The following is a 14407-nucleotide window of genomic DNA, read 5'->3' on the forward strand; positions in this document are numbered from 1 at the left end:
GATTTGCAAATTAGATAATCGATAACAGTTTTTAGAGTATAATACTAAATTGTATTGCTTATGAGAGAGAACAACTGTAGTCATCTCCATTTCAGAACTAGGGTGTGTGCATGCATGTGTGTATATGCATGGATATGTGTGTGTGGATGTGTGTGCATGTGAATGTGCAAGTGTGTGCAAGCATGTATGTTTTTGTGTGTGTGTATGTAGTGCATGCATACATGTGTCATAAGAATTGTGTATGGTTTGTGTGTGCACATGTGTGCATATATGTGTATGTCTGTGTGTCTTGGTTTTTGTTCAAGAAGATATCCTTATATAAAACGTGTTTGTCATAATTTCTGTGAAGTAGATAGACATCCAACAATGTTCATCCATTCCCAATCTCTGTATTAACTTCATTCTTCCTGATTATTATATTTTTTGTAGATATAGTTCACAAAAAGCAGTCTCTATATTTTTACCCCCATTGACAAATCAAACTTCTCCAACATAATTAAATCTTGAAATTTTCAGTTGTGTAACTTTAGTCTCATCAGAAGTCTTCAAGGGCCCTTATGTAAGCACACACTCATAGGACTTCTAGTACACCAACCACGGAACTCTATAGCATTAATATTTTTCATTGGGTTTTAATTGCAGTAGGTCCTAAACTTAAATTCATTAAGTTTACACACACACACACACACACACACACACACGCATGCACACACGCACACACACACACACAGATGGGGAGGCAAGGGAGAGAGAGAGTGGGGTTGTGGAAGGAAGAGGGAGAGGGAGGGAGAGAGGGAGATGAAATTGTTGAAAGGTCGAGAGATTGTACTTGGGAAAGAACTTGCTTACTGGACTAATTGCTGCTGCCAATCTTCGTTGTCTTTGCAATGAGTCTGAGGTCTGATAGCCTGGGATGGAAAGCCATATGCAGGAAGAAGAAAAAAAAAAAAGGATGTGTTCTCACTGAGTCTCGGTTGTAAAGCATGGTTTGCATAGAGAACTGAATTTGAGCCGGGTGGTGGTGGCACACACCTTTAATCCCAGCACTTGGGAGGCAGAGGCAGGCAGATTTCTGAGTTCGAGTCCAGCATAGTCTACAGAGTTCCAGGACAGCCAGGGCTACACAGAGAAACCCTATCTTAAAAAAAATTGAATTTGATAGATATCAAAGTAATAAATGTACAATTCAATTAATCATCAACTTATGTATTTATATCTGATCATGGTTGAAAATACAACAGGACAGACTTATTTACTGATAGTTTTAAGAGTTTAGTCACTAATGAATGTGGTGGGTACTTGGGTAGAGGACAACTCTTCGAAATACTCAATATATTACATTTTACCTTACAGAATCCTGGTGAGATATTCATTCTGTTGAAAGATGAACTAATTGGTGAAATTCTAGAGGTTGAATTTATATCAACTAGCAAGCGCCTTAGAACACGGCCAGCACATTGGAATAAGAGTGTCTGGCATATGAAAGCTGCAGGTGAGAAATTTTGTGTTTTAATAAGAATAAAACCTCTCCCTGAGTTCCTTTCCTGTGATTTATGATAAATGGTTTCACTTCCCTGCAGAAACTGAGTTTGCTCTGCAGGTGCTTCCTGTGTTAATTCACACATGTTCAACATTGTTATTAATCTGATTTGCAAAAGTGAGATTGTGTAAATCCTCAGAACTTGGTTTGTATACCATTTAGGGAAATAGCAGCCAGTAACATCAAACATCATTAAATATGTCAGTGGAGTATACATTGATATGTAGGAGCTATTAAATATGGAATTAAATTTATTTCCTTAATGTAGCATGAGGATTCACATATACTCACTTTTATTAAAGAACTTTCTGTTTCCTTTGTTTCTGTCTTCAGTACTAGCCTTGGAAAATTCTTGGCTGCTTTGTGAAGCCTCATTCTTTTTCAGTATTTTAAATCATGGTACCACTTCTGCAGATCTTCATCTCGCCATTCTCTTTTCTCATTTGTGATGCTAATCATTTGATTATTCATTTTTGCTCCCTCTGTACTAAATTGTGTTGGATTCTAAATTTAAGACAGAATAAGCATGCTTCCTCATAATGCAATATACTTGTACTGAAATAAAAATTAGCTTATCAATTTTGCAAAGTTTTTTATATAAATGGAAGAGTACTTTGTGCCAGAGAAATGGTTGGACAGTTAAGAGTACACACTGTCTCACGGAAGACCTCAGGTTGATTCTCAACACCTACAGTCGTGAAGTGAGCTTTTCTCACAGCTTCCTGTATTTCCGGCGCCTGGGGATCTGACACCCTCTCTGACTTCCACCAGCACCTACTTTCTCATACATGTACCCATACACAGATGTTCATAGATGTAAAAATTACAAATAGTAAAAAATATTTTTTAAATGTAGGACTAATTATTTTTGGCATTTTTTTTAAAAAATTAAGTACAAAATTATCATGCAAATCTTCAGAAATATGAACTTCATAAATATTTTATATAAAGCCATATTTAATCTTACAAATGTGGAAATATAAAATACTTATAATTGCAAAGTATATTAAGTAAATCTCGAGGTAGTGATTATATAGTGTATTTATAGTTCCAAGCAAGCATTGTTTATTAAAGGCAGTAACACCTCTATGGATGCTTCACTCAGCTGGCACTGCAGTTGGGTTTTCAGAAGCAGAGATTTTACTCCAGTAACTTACATTCTGATACAGTTTTCTATTGTGGAGAAACATGCAGAAATGTGATGGGAAGAACTCTCTCTCTCTCTCTCTCTCTCTCTCTCTCTCTCTCTCTCTCTCCTCTCCCCCTCCCTCTCCCTCTTCCTTTCCCCACTCTCCCTCTCCTCTTTCTCTCCCTCTCCCTCTCCTCCTCTCCCGCTCCCCCTCCTTTTTCCCCCTTCCCCTTCCTCCCCCCCTTCCTTTCATCCTCCCTCCCCTCTTCCTCCTCTTCCTTCTCCTCCTCCTCCTCCTCCTTCTTCTTCTTAAGCACATAACATTTAAGCAATTAGTATTAGGATGCAAAGTAAATGTAGTTAAAATACATCAATACAGAAATGCCAATATTGCAAATTAAGAAGTACTTAAGTAATATTTCCCAAGTAGCAGATCAAGTTGTCAAATAAAAGTAGTCACATTCTTTAAGAATTATGTTTGGTATATTTAATGCCTGGAGTAGTAAAATGAATAAAATACACCAAAGTTTCTAAAACAATTATAAAAAAGACATTTTTAAAACGTTTTAACACTGAGATAAGCTAAATGTTTTATAAGATACTTTAAAGAATAATCCAGAAATACAAAAATAAACAAATGAAATGTTATTTAAATAAAAAGTAAAAAAAAAAGAGAAAAAAGAGAACAAAAACCCCAAACGCACACACACACACACACACACACACTATAGCATAGCAAAGGAAATGATTGACAGCGTTAAGAGACAAAGAATGGTTAAAAGTATTTGCAAACTATTTGATAAGAGATTAATATCCAGAAAATAAATGAAATCTGATACCAACAGAGTAGTCCTATTATTTCTTGTGTGTGTGTGTGTGTGTGTGTGTGTTGCTGTTTTTTTTAATTCTTTTTTGGGAGGTATTTTTTTGTTTTTGTTTTTGCTTTTTTCCTCCTTTGCGTATTTGTTTCCTAAAGAGAGAGAGAGAGAAATGAGATAGAGGGATGGGTGAGGAGGAAGGAAAGAGCTGGGAGGAGGTGGAAAGGAGCCGTGATCAGAGTATCTTATATACATTTTCAATTACAAGAGGATAGGAAATCATATAAATAGGTACACATCAGAGGAAGTGACCAGCACGCTCAAGATCCCTGCTCATCAGGGAATGCTACAACAAGCCCCCTGCTACCACCTCAGCACACCAGAATGGCTATTATCAAAAAGACAAAAGGTAACAAGCCCTAAGGAGGATGTGGAGAAGAGAGTCTCTACCCTGCTGCTGAGAATGAAACAATGCAACATTATGGAGAGAGAGTATCCTTATGAAGTTGAAAACACCATTGCTGTCTGACCTGGCAGTTCCAGTCAGGGATATACCCCAAAGGAAAACAACCATCTTATGAAGGAAGGCCCTGCACTGTTGTGTTGCAATAGAGAAATAGGTAAAAAAGATAAGTGTAATTTATGTGCATTTGTATGAATATTATTCAACCATACAGAAGATGAAACCCTGTATTTATAACAAGTTGAAGGAAAATAAAAAGCACTAAGTGAAACAAGCCATTTAGAGAAAGACAGATGCCACATGATGTCACTAGACTGTGAAGTTTGAACTGAGCTCAGTCTTAAAAACTGAATCGGTAACTTTTGAATTTTTGACTTTTTATAAGAGATAACACCAGTGCCACGTTTGCAGCTCGTTACAATGAAAGGAAAAATCGTACCATATTCAATGACGCCAGAAGAAAGGAAATTTTCATACTCTTTTCTTTCCCTATGACCTACTTCACCAATGCTGTTCATTTTTTGTATTGTTTTTTTTTTTTTACCTGAGAAAATGCATCTAGTTAGGGGCCTACCCATCCTTTCAGCTCAACAGTTTGATGGTCCTCTAATCACTCAATGTTCTCAGGGACCAAATTTTTCCAGCGGCTAAAGCAATTTGAAATTACTATAGTTCCAGCTTATAACTAAGTCTTTAAAACATGCTAAGGTTTTCAACTAGAAATTTTGACTAATTTCTGTGCAGAAGAAACAAAGTATTCCTGTGATACCAGCAAAACCATGAGGAAACAAACCTAACAGCAGGGGAGGAAACTAATTAGGAGCTGAAAGAAATATATAATGTATGAACAAGAATCATTGACTCTTTTTATTAATTATGAAACCGTGCTCTAGATAAGATAAATTATAGATTCATATATCATGAAAAGAGTAATGTCAGGAGACCCTGCATACTGTGCTTGACTTTCACGGGAAAGAAACAATTGATCAGTAAACTTATGTTCAGCTTATGATTTCTAGGTCTTAGTTTTCTGTAAACAAATTTTAAAATGTTTTAAGCTGAAACCGTACATTAAGCTGAAACCAATTACATAAAATCTACAAAAACTAATTTTATTTGGCTCTAGGAACACCATCTTCCTCTGAACCACATGGTCCCACATTAGCTCATGAGATATATGTTACAATGCTGACCCTCTGTTGTGATTTTTCTTATTCTGATTGGATGTCTATTTGGGGGCAGGGTGGAGATAGTGATACTTCCTGATGCATAACATTGTATAATACATACAAGTAAAATATCTTTTTAAGAATGCAAAGATGGAAATTTTAGCTCCTTGATCTTGTTCAGTTTCAGATTCCTTTTGTTGACTCTGAATTTACCTGATCTAAATGATGAAGGGTTTGTTTACTTCTTCACAAGATGACTTGTGAAGAATGTTTAAGAAAGGTAAACATCCATGACTGTTCAGGATGTTGGTCTTCTCATTAGATTTCTGAACTCCAGATTTTGAATGACATATTCCAGGAGAATTTGAGTAATAGCTCAATGACAGAGTGAAAACTATTAAAATTTATCCTTCAAATAGATCCAAAGACAAATTTTGCTTAAATTTGTCACACAAAAATATTGCTTTTTAATTGAAATAATTGTGTATTTTTTATTTTTTTAATGAAAGGCCCTGGGTGTTTTTGTAATTTTAATTTTGTTGGTTTATTACAGTAGAATCCAAAGTACAGTTTGTCAGTCATTTTGAACAACTTGTTTACAGAAAGGCCTTAGATGGATGGATGGATGGATGGATGGATGGATGGATAAAATGTTAGAAAGATATATAAATGGAGGGAGGGAGGAAGGAAGGATGAATTGAGAGAGGAAGGATGGATGGATGGATGAATGGATACATGGATGAATGGATGGATGGATGGATGGATGGATAAAATGTTGGAAAGATGTATAAATGGAGGGAGGGAGGAGGGAGGAATTGAGAGAGAAAGGATGGATGGATGGATGGATAGATAAAATGTTGGAAAGATGTATAAATGGAGGGAGGGAGGAGGGAGGAAGTAAGGGAGGGACGGAGGCAGGAAAGAAGGAAGAGAGGCAGGGGAGGGAGGCAGTGAGGCAGGGGGATGGAGGCAGGGAGGCAGGGGAGGAGGCAGGGAGGCAGGGGGATGGAGGCAGGGAGCCAGGGGGATGGAGGGAGGGAGGCAGGGGAGGAGGCAGGGAGGCAGGAGGATGGAGGGAGGGATTACCCAGAGAGCATTCTGAAGATTCTGGATATACTTGCTTTCCCTGGGGTTCTCTCAGTCTACTCAATTGCTACATTTTCTGGAATTTCAATAAATCTTACCTCAACATAAAATTTCTAGAAACTTTCATGTAATTAATTGTATTTCTTCATAAAATTGAAACAAACACCCAGCCGTGCATTATACTTTGCTCTTAACTCCTTTGTTTGTGTTTTGTAAGATTTTCCAGCTGGCTCGGTCACCGTCAATATCCACTGTGATGGAATCATTAAGGCCACAACAGAGATTAAATACTGTTCAGCAGCAAAAGCAACAGAAAGTCCATTTAGAGTGTCAGACACTGGCAAGAATTTGTGCCAGGTAAGTTGATCCGTCTAGCCAGCTAATCAAGTATACGCGAAAGGACTAATACAGGGAGAGAGAAGTCTTGATTTGATGAAAGGTTTAGTGGAATGTGAATGGATGGATGTTCCGTATAGAGGGAAGGAGCCACCCTCTGAGGTGCAGAGATACAGACAAATTACTTTGCTTCAGTCAAGTCATTCCTGATAACGCCAGCCAGAGACAGCTTGTCCATTACAACACGGCTATCGGGACAGGTTCTATTTAAAGCGATTACAGAGCAGATGGATAATGGACGCGAGATAATCAAGGAGCACCATTGAGAAATGAATTTCTTTACCTAGGTGTGAACAGCACAAAACAAAAAAAAAAAATCAGACTCTGTATCTGGTGCTTTGAGACTCAGTCAGTCGACCTAAATTACCACCAAACAGAGAACTTGGAATGAATCTTGCATGTATTTTCACACGGACATTTTTAGATTGTTCTGACATTCATTTCTTACTGTTACCTGATAGTAAAAATTATTGAATCATCTGTGTTCATTAAGAATTATAAGATAGGTCAGGCGGTAGTAGTACACTCAGGAAGTAGAGGCAGGCTGATCTCCATGAGTCTATAGGCCAGCCTGGTCTACTGAGCAAGTTCTAGGACAGCCAGGGCTACACAGGAAAAAACAACAATCAGACAAATTATGGCATGAGAAAGAGGCCTAATCCCCAGAACTTTCCTCTCACATGACAAAATCTTGCTCAGAGATGGAGATTTCATGATGGATTAAACATACTTGGCACATTCTCCTATGTGCTGGGTATATGAAAAAATCTTAGAGATTTTTCAGAAAGCTTAAGGTATTGTTTGGTTTCTGAATTTTCTAAAAAGCTTGATTCACTTTTAATAGGAAGAAATCTGGCTTTATGTGAAAATGTATCATTTATGTTTGTTCCTTGTAGTTTTAATGTGAGATAGAAATTTATAAGCTTTGATGTTATATGGGAAGTATAAAACTTGGTGGGTTTTCTGTTCTTTTTGTTTGGTTGGTTGGCTGGATTTTTTTTTCTATTTTGGCAATTAGAATAGAACTTTGCTTAATTGTCTTGCTGGGAGAACATCAGGAGGGAGTGGAAGAAGAGGTTGGTTCATTCAAGCAGTATGATCTTCACATTTACAATGATGACAAGCCCTTCGAGATCTGCAGCGAACTCTCGATGACAGTGATGTTGACAGGCTGCCAAGAGCATTTTGTGATTGACACTGGAGGCTTGACTTACTTTGTGTCACTCTTTCTCTTGCAACTTCTTCTTTGTGAGTGGTGCATTTTTAGGACAATGGAAAAGGTAATTGTCTTAGAAAAGAGCAGAGAGTGAAATACCATTTGTCAGACTGAAAGTCTGAAGACAGTTGACAAGTCATCTATATTGCAGTCCCAAAACAAGTGCAAACATAATAGCTTGAAATCCAGATTGCTTCATTTTCTTGTGTCAACTCTACCTTGGGCTTGTATTAAAAGTTCTATTCATAACTAAAACTTAATAAAAGGGAATAAACTTAATAAAAAAGGGAAGATACAGTTTTCTTTGTCTACAGCTAGTATAGAAGTAAAGTAGTTTCCAAATACATGTATGTACTGGGTTTAATGTCAGGGGGCAGTTAGTAAATAGTGAAAATTTAATGTGGATTAAAATCTGGATGCATTTTTTTAGAATCAGATAATGTGGAAAATTATGATTTCCACTGTAGCTTGAAGTAAATGTGAAGATTTTAGGAAACTAGAAAAAAGCTAATTTATTTTGACACTGTGTCTGAGTGGGGAGAAAGGACGATGGCTATGCTATAATGTTTCCCATTCCCCCAAGCCCAGGTGCCTGCTTGTACAGGGAAGACAGACTAGGTCCAGTCTTGCTATCAGGTTCTCTACACGTGCACTGAGTCTTCAAAGACAGAGCTAGTCTATCCTATGGACAGCAAACGACCCGCTGACAAAGTGAGACATTAGAGTTAGGGTTAACGAACCTGAATGGGGAGAGATGTGAAGATTTTTCTATTGACCTCAGGGCCCAGGGAGTACTGGGGGATTATGGCAAACACAGTGGGCTCTGCGAAGCACATTGGGGCCTAGGCCAGCCCAAGTGTTCTATCATAGGCTAGAAAGAGTACCCATGCTTTAGTTCCATATCCTAGAACATAGACTGCATAAAGACTGGGGTTTATCTAAATCTGCATACATTATCTGGAAGCTTACTGTAGGAAAGATCCTGCATTTGTTGGAGGAAGAACTGCAGAGACAGTCCCTTGGTGTGTTTTAAGGTCAGTCATGTACCAACTGCTTTTGTGAGTTCAGATAGAACACTGCAGTGATAATTCTCTCTTTATGATGCTGTCACTAAACCCAATATTTTGTATACTCTGCAAATGGCCGATTGAATAACACTGAGCAAAACGCAGCACACATTGTAATCATACTCACCATAATGATTGTTTATTTATAAGGAAACATACCAGCAAGTGTGAGTTTGTCAACACCCTGCCTGCTTGGCTGAAATGGCATATTGTAAAATCTGCTGTGAAATTCTCACGTGCTTCAATGGCAGATATGATTTCAGTAATCCTGAAATTATTAAGAGGATTCTTCTATAGTCACTTAAATTCTATTGAGCATATAATAATCTAAACTCAGTATGAGTTTGAGGAAAGAGTAATTAATGAGAAATCTGTGGGTTTTGCTCTTCAGTTTCCCAGGAATTCACAATAAGAGATGTCACATGATGTTTAAGCATTATGGAACAATAGGGCAACATAATCATTCTATGAGTTTTAATAAAGAATTAATGAAAGAGCTGATTTTGTTTTGTTCTAGTGTGTCTGTTAAGGTTTAGAACTCTTTAACTCAATGAATTTAATGATCTACTTCTTAGGTCAGTTCACCATTCTCATTTTTTTTTCTGGAGTGATAAATATTAAAAATCTCAGCCAAAACCTAATAAAGGCCCAATTCATAATGCGTCACTTAAAACAGCATGGGCTCTTCAAATGAAAAAGAAAATATCTAAACTTAGTTTGGGGGGATAATTAAGATTCAAATATTGGAGATAGAAATACTGCAATTTCTCTTTCACCAAGATAATTAAAACCTGTGAGACTTTCATCCTATTTACACAAGTGTCTTGGGGACAGCCAAATGTTATCTTTTTAAAAGAAGTCACTACACAAGGTATACCAGTGAAACCAGGTCAAGTGCTAAAAGAATCCAGTCATTCTTAGTTGTCTTACTCTTTAAAAGAACTTTACGTCATCGGATGTGCCCTGTAAGGATAGATTCTGTTCTTAGACCCTGTTCTCTCTGCCCTGCTTCTCAGCTGCCAAGGAGGGCTGCCTGCCTCTCCCTTGCACTTCTTGCCCAGTGGCTCTGCCCTGGTACAGGCCTAAAAATGGTAACACCAGCTGACCATGAACTGAAACCCCTGAAATTCTGAGCCAGCATCAACTTTTCCTCCATTGTCATTTCTCTCAGGCATTTTGGTGATGGAAACCTCACCAACACTAAAATCGGAAAGATACCAGCTCGGGAACCTAATATTGCGTGCGTTTTTACTCAGTGTGCTTCTTATATTATTAATTTCCCTAAGGGGAATTTCTTTAGCCAGTTAAGCTTGTGCTCAGAAATGTTTCTTTTGAAGATTCTCTTCTGGGAGTCCCTTCTCTTTCTAGTAATTTTCTAAAATTTCCAGTAGACGCTTATCAGGCCTACTGGTTGCTGCCATCTTTTCTGTTTTCGCCCGCCCCTTTTGATGCAAGGTGCAGATGTAGGGTGCAGCACTGGTGTTAGTCAGAATGCTCACATGCAGCCAACTTTATCTTCTCAAAGGACAGGGATGTTCAAATGCCTTCCTATGCATATGATAAAGGGTCTCAAGTCTTTGCGAGAACCATCTCTTACCAGAGCATTCTTCCATGTTTCCTCAGTATATCACCATTCAACTTAGTATTCTCTGGAGGCGGCTATGTGCTCATGCTATGCAAAAATATATTACAGCACTATTCTTCCTGCTCCCCACCCCCAACACACTTGGTTAAAGGATTGGCTATGTTTTTCATCTTTGTAAAGCCACTATCTTTTCCAAAGTTACTTCCTTGTGTATGGGTCACAGCTAGAGTTTATTACTTCAGAAAATGAGGAAAACTCAGTGACTTCTTTTCTAATAGTATTTGAATAACTTAGTGAAAAACTATCAACCCAGTATGCAAAGAAGGTAGTGAGAGAAGTGAAAGTACCCCTAAAAATACTTTGTGGTTCATTTGTAAAATAGTCCGCTGCTCATGCAGTCACGGACTCTCAGAAGCGTGTTAGGCCAGGCAGATGAAGAATTCTGCTCTAATTCTTCATGATTCTCTATTGCAATGAACCACGAGTTCTGCACTTGGCTGTTGACTGAGCAACTTCAGAGATTTGGGTTGATCATGAGCATACCTTGCAATTCCTTTGTAAAATGGCAACCACTTAGTTTGTGGAAGATGAGTTTCTTTCATGCTAGAGGACTTCTTTGTGTGTCCAATGAGGAATCTAGAATACTTGCTTTCTGAGATTTCTTCAAACTCAAATATTCTATAAGTTTATGCTCAAAGATGAAATGTTCAATCTCTGTCTAATAATTCTCCTTTCAAGTGATTTGACTTGCAAATATGTGGAGGCTCTCCACGTCTTCTTTTTAAATTAGAACTTAATAATTATCCACATGGACTGGCATAATGTGGTATTCTCTCCTCTGGATTATTTCTCATCTGCACACCACTGGCTCTGCTCCTTATGACCTTCATATAGTATGGAGTATGTTATGCTTAGCTGTGGCCACTGCACTCTGCTCTGGATATTAGAGCTTACCTCAGCAGTGTGTGCTTTTGTGAATGAGCTACGCAGCTTCCTATGGCTGCCACCTTCATTCTTCCTTTTCTCTGCTAGCCACTATTCCATATCCAGATTGAAAATAATAAATAATAATAATAATAATAACTATTATTATTATTATCATCATTATTATTATTGTTATTGTTGTTATTATTATTATTGGAGTTTGCCACATTGATGAGCTCCAGATTCAGTGAGAGACCCTTTCTGAAAAAGATGGGTAGGTGATGGTCAACAGAGCAAGACAACCAGTGTTGGATCCTGGCTTTCATAAGCACACACCCATATCAGGTACAAATGTACTCAACTTATACACATAGACAGTGCTTAACAAGAGCAATGCAGCTTTGCAAACACTGCTTTTCTGTCCAAGTTAATCTCACTCCCCTTCTTCCTATAGCTACCAGGTATGATGGTATTTTGTTTCTTGGGCCAGGTTCTGTAGTCTGCCACGGGGCACTTGCACATTTCTTTTACGGACATCTTCTCTTCTCCTTCACCAACCTCACTTAGTTCATTCTAACTCATCTACAAAATTTTAATTCCAGTGTATTTTGTTCAGTGACATTCTGCCATAGTCTCCTAATGTGTCCCTTCATAATATTGATGATATCTAACTTGATGTACACCTAGATGTACACTATTTCTCAAATTAATGTCTGCCATTATGTTGAAGGCTCCAAAGCACAAAATTGCCTATTCATGTTTCCATTTCGTCTTCAGAACCACAGATAATTCTAGGCGTGTGATTGCTTGATATCCACTTTGTTGGGCAAATAAATGAAGGGGTCAGTGAATGGTACACATTAAACTTCTCTCCCAATCTCAAATCACCAAATAATTAGAGCTCTGTGTTCCAACAGCCATTATAACACAGGCACAGACTTTTGAGGAGTTAGTGGAGCATAGCTGAAATATTAATGCTTCTGATGGAAGCAGAAAATGAAAGGCCATTGAAGGATTATGGTCAAAGATAATGACTATAGGAACAGGAGTAATGAGACGAAAGCTGTTACACGATTGGAAAATGACTCTCCAAACAAGCCAAAAGAAAAATGCCAAACTCCTTTAAGAAGAGATCATGCGATTCTTTTATAAGCCATTTTCAAACGATACTTCTTTGACTATGTTAGTGTTACAATTGTTTAAACTCTTGTCTTATTTTACTCTATATTTCAGCGATAAGTTGTTACCAATGATTGGTGATTGATAAGGAGGAGATAGTCATTGTCTTTAGGTTTTAGTTTACGATTGTAATAAAATGGTCTCTAGATTCCACTCTGTTTTTCCATGATTATCACTAATTATATTATGATACAACATTCTTCACCAAGCAGACAAATATTACAGTTTCTTCTCTGCAGCCAGCAAATAGTTGTATGTCTAAGTAAAACTCAATGGCATGGCATGTTTATGAAAAGCCAGATTCAGATTTAGAAGCATTCATATCAGGTAACCATGTTTTCCTGGCACTATCGGTTGTCTGAAAGGCCAACGTAGGAGCAACAGACATCATCAACTGTAAAGACAATGGCAAGCCGTTAATCCTCCTAGCACAAGTCTGGATCCTCAGTCACAGAGAGATGCTACCTTAACCTGGGCTGTAATTACTAGTTTCTGTGTTTAAAAGGCACGGCCTCTGCTTTGTTTTAAGCCATGGTCCATTTGCATCTCTGTAGTACGGTAGCAAAACTTACATTCCAAATACCTTAAAAGCTATGTGTTTTCAGTTTAAATTTTTTGAAGTGAAAACAGATTGATGCACTTGCTTAAGCAGAGAAAAGCCACCATGAGAATCTCATCCACAGAGTGCTGCGCAGACTTCTGACTAGGTTGGAGTGACTCCATTTCATTGATGTCTAAGAACTCCATCAAAGAGTGTGGAGAAAAAAACTGGATATTTTCCACAGTCACTCACCAGTGTTGTAAAAATGTGTATCTATAATATATTTCTTAGATTGATAAACCAGAACTGGAGAAACTAGATTTCAAAACAGTTTTTTCCTGTCATATTTGCAAGTCTGTTAAGGGAGGATTCTATACATATCTCATCAGCAAAACAAACAAAATTTGAAATAAATCTTAAGTTGCTTTGAACTTTAATGATTATTTCAGTATTCATGGTTACAATGCTAAGAAATGACTCATTCAAAAATTAGAAAAATTAAGTTGACTAAGAAGAACATATTGCTTTTACTGAAGACCTATCCATTTAAATAATACTTTTTAAATTAACTTCTTGGAGGTAGACAGAGAAAGACAGAGACAGAGACAGGGACAGAGATTGCCTAATTATTTAAAGCAGTGGTTCTCAAGCTTCCTAATGCTGCGACCCTTTAATATAGTTCCCTACTCTGTGTCAAGCTGACACAAAACTGGACAGCACAGGATATAATGTGCATGCCCCATTTAGGACTGAGAAGTTCCTAGTCTATTATTCTCTGTACATTGACCAGTTGAGAGCCTCCATGTTAATTACCATCTAGTGCAAGGAGATGCTCCTTTGATGAAGGCTGGGGTGCACTGTTCCCCAGTGCAGATTCTAACAGATCCTATCACTAAATGTAGTTGTGTGAGAGTTTTAGACATGAAATATGTGAAGATTGCTCTAGAGTTCTTGCTTTCCTGAAAACGAGTGAATCAGTGTAGCTGATGGTGCTCGTCAACTCTGTAAGTCACCCATTATCCCATTTGCCTCCCACTTTCTATGTTCACATGAGCAGCTTCTCAGCTGAAGAAATGACTATCCATCCCATTACTGCCAGTATGGAGAAGTGGGACCTCATGGACCTCTTCCTCATGATGAAATGTTGACTTGATCGATCTTGTGCTGATTCCCACAGCTGCGGTGGTTTGCTGACCGCAGCAGCTATGTTCTATCCAGGAAGCATCTTCCGGCTGTACGTCTTCCAGGCTTCTGGCTCTTACTCTGTGGTGTTTCCTGAGCCTTGGACTAGGGA

At 38.0% G+C, this 14407-nt stretch overlaps 1 protein-coding gene across 7 annotated transcripts in view; it reads left to right on the top strand.

Moving 5' to 3' along the window:
• Bank1 (B cell scaffold protein with ankyrin repeats 1) overlaps positions 1-14407 on the top strand; it is a 274298-nt gene that overhangs the window by 81025 nt on the left and 178866 nt on the right. For all 7 annotated transcript variants that reach the window (XM_052179174.1, XM_052179172.1, XM_052179173.1 and 4 more), the window contains 2 exons: positions 1354-1492; positions 6423-6562. In XM_052179174.1, the coding sequence (XP_052035134.1) occupies positions 1354-1492; positions 6423-6562 (279 nt within the window). The remainder of the gene's footprint in view (positions 1-1353; positions 1493-6422; positions 6563-14407) is intronic.

Source organism: Apodemus sylvaticus, chromosome 4 (genome assembly GCF_947179515.1).
Source record: "Apodemus sylvaticus chromosome 4, mApoSyl1.1, whole genome shotgun sequence".
Lineage (NCBI taxonomy): Eukaryota > Metazoa > Chordata > Mammalia > Rodentia > Muridae > Apodemus > Apodemus sylvaticus.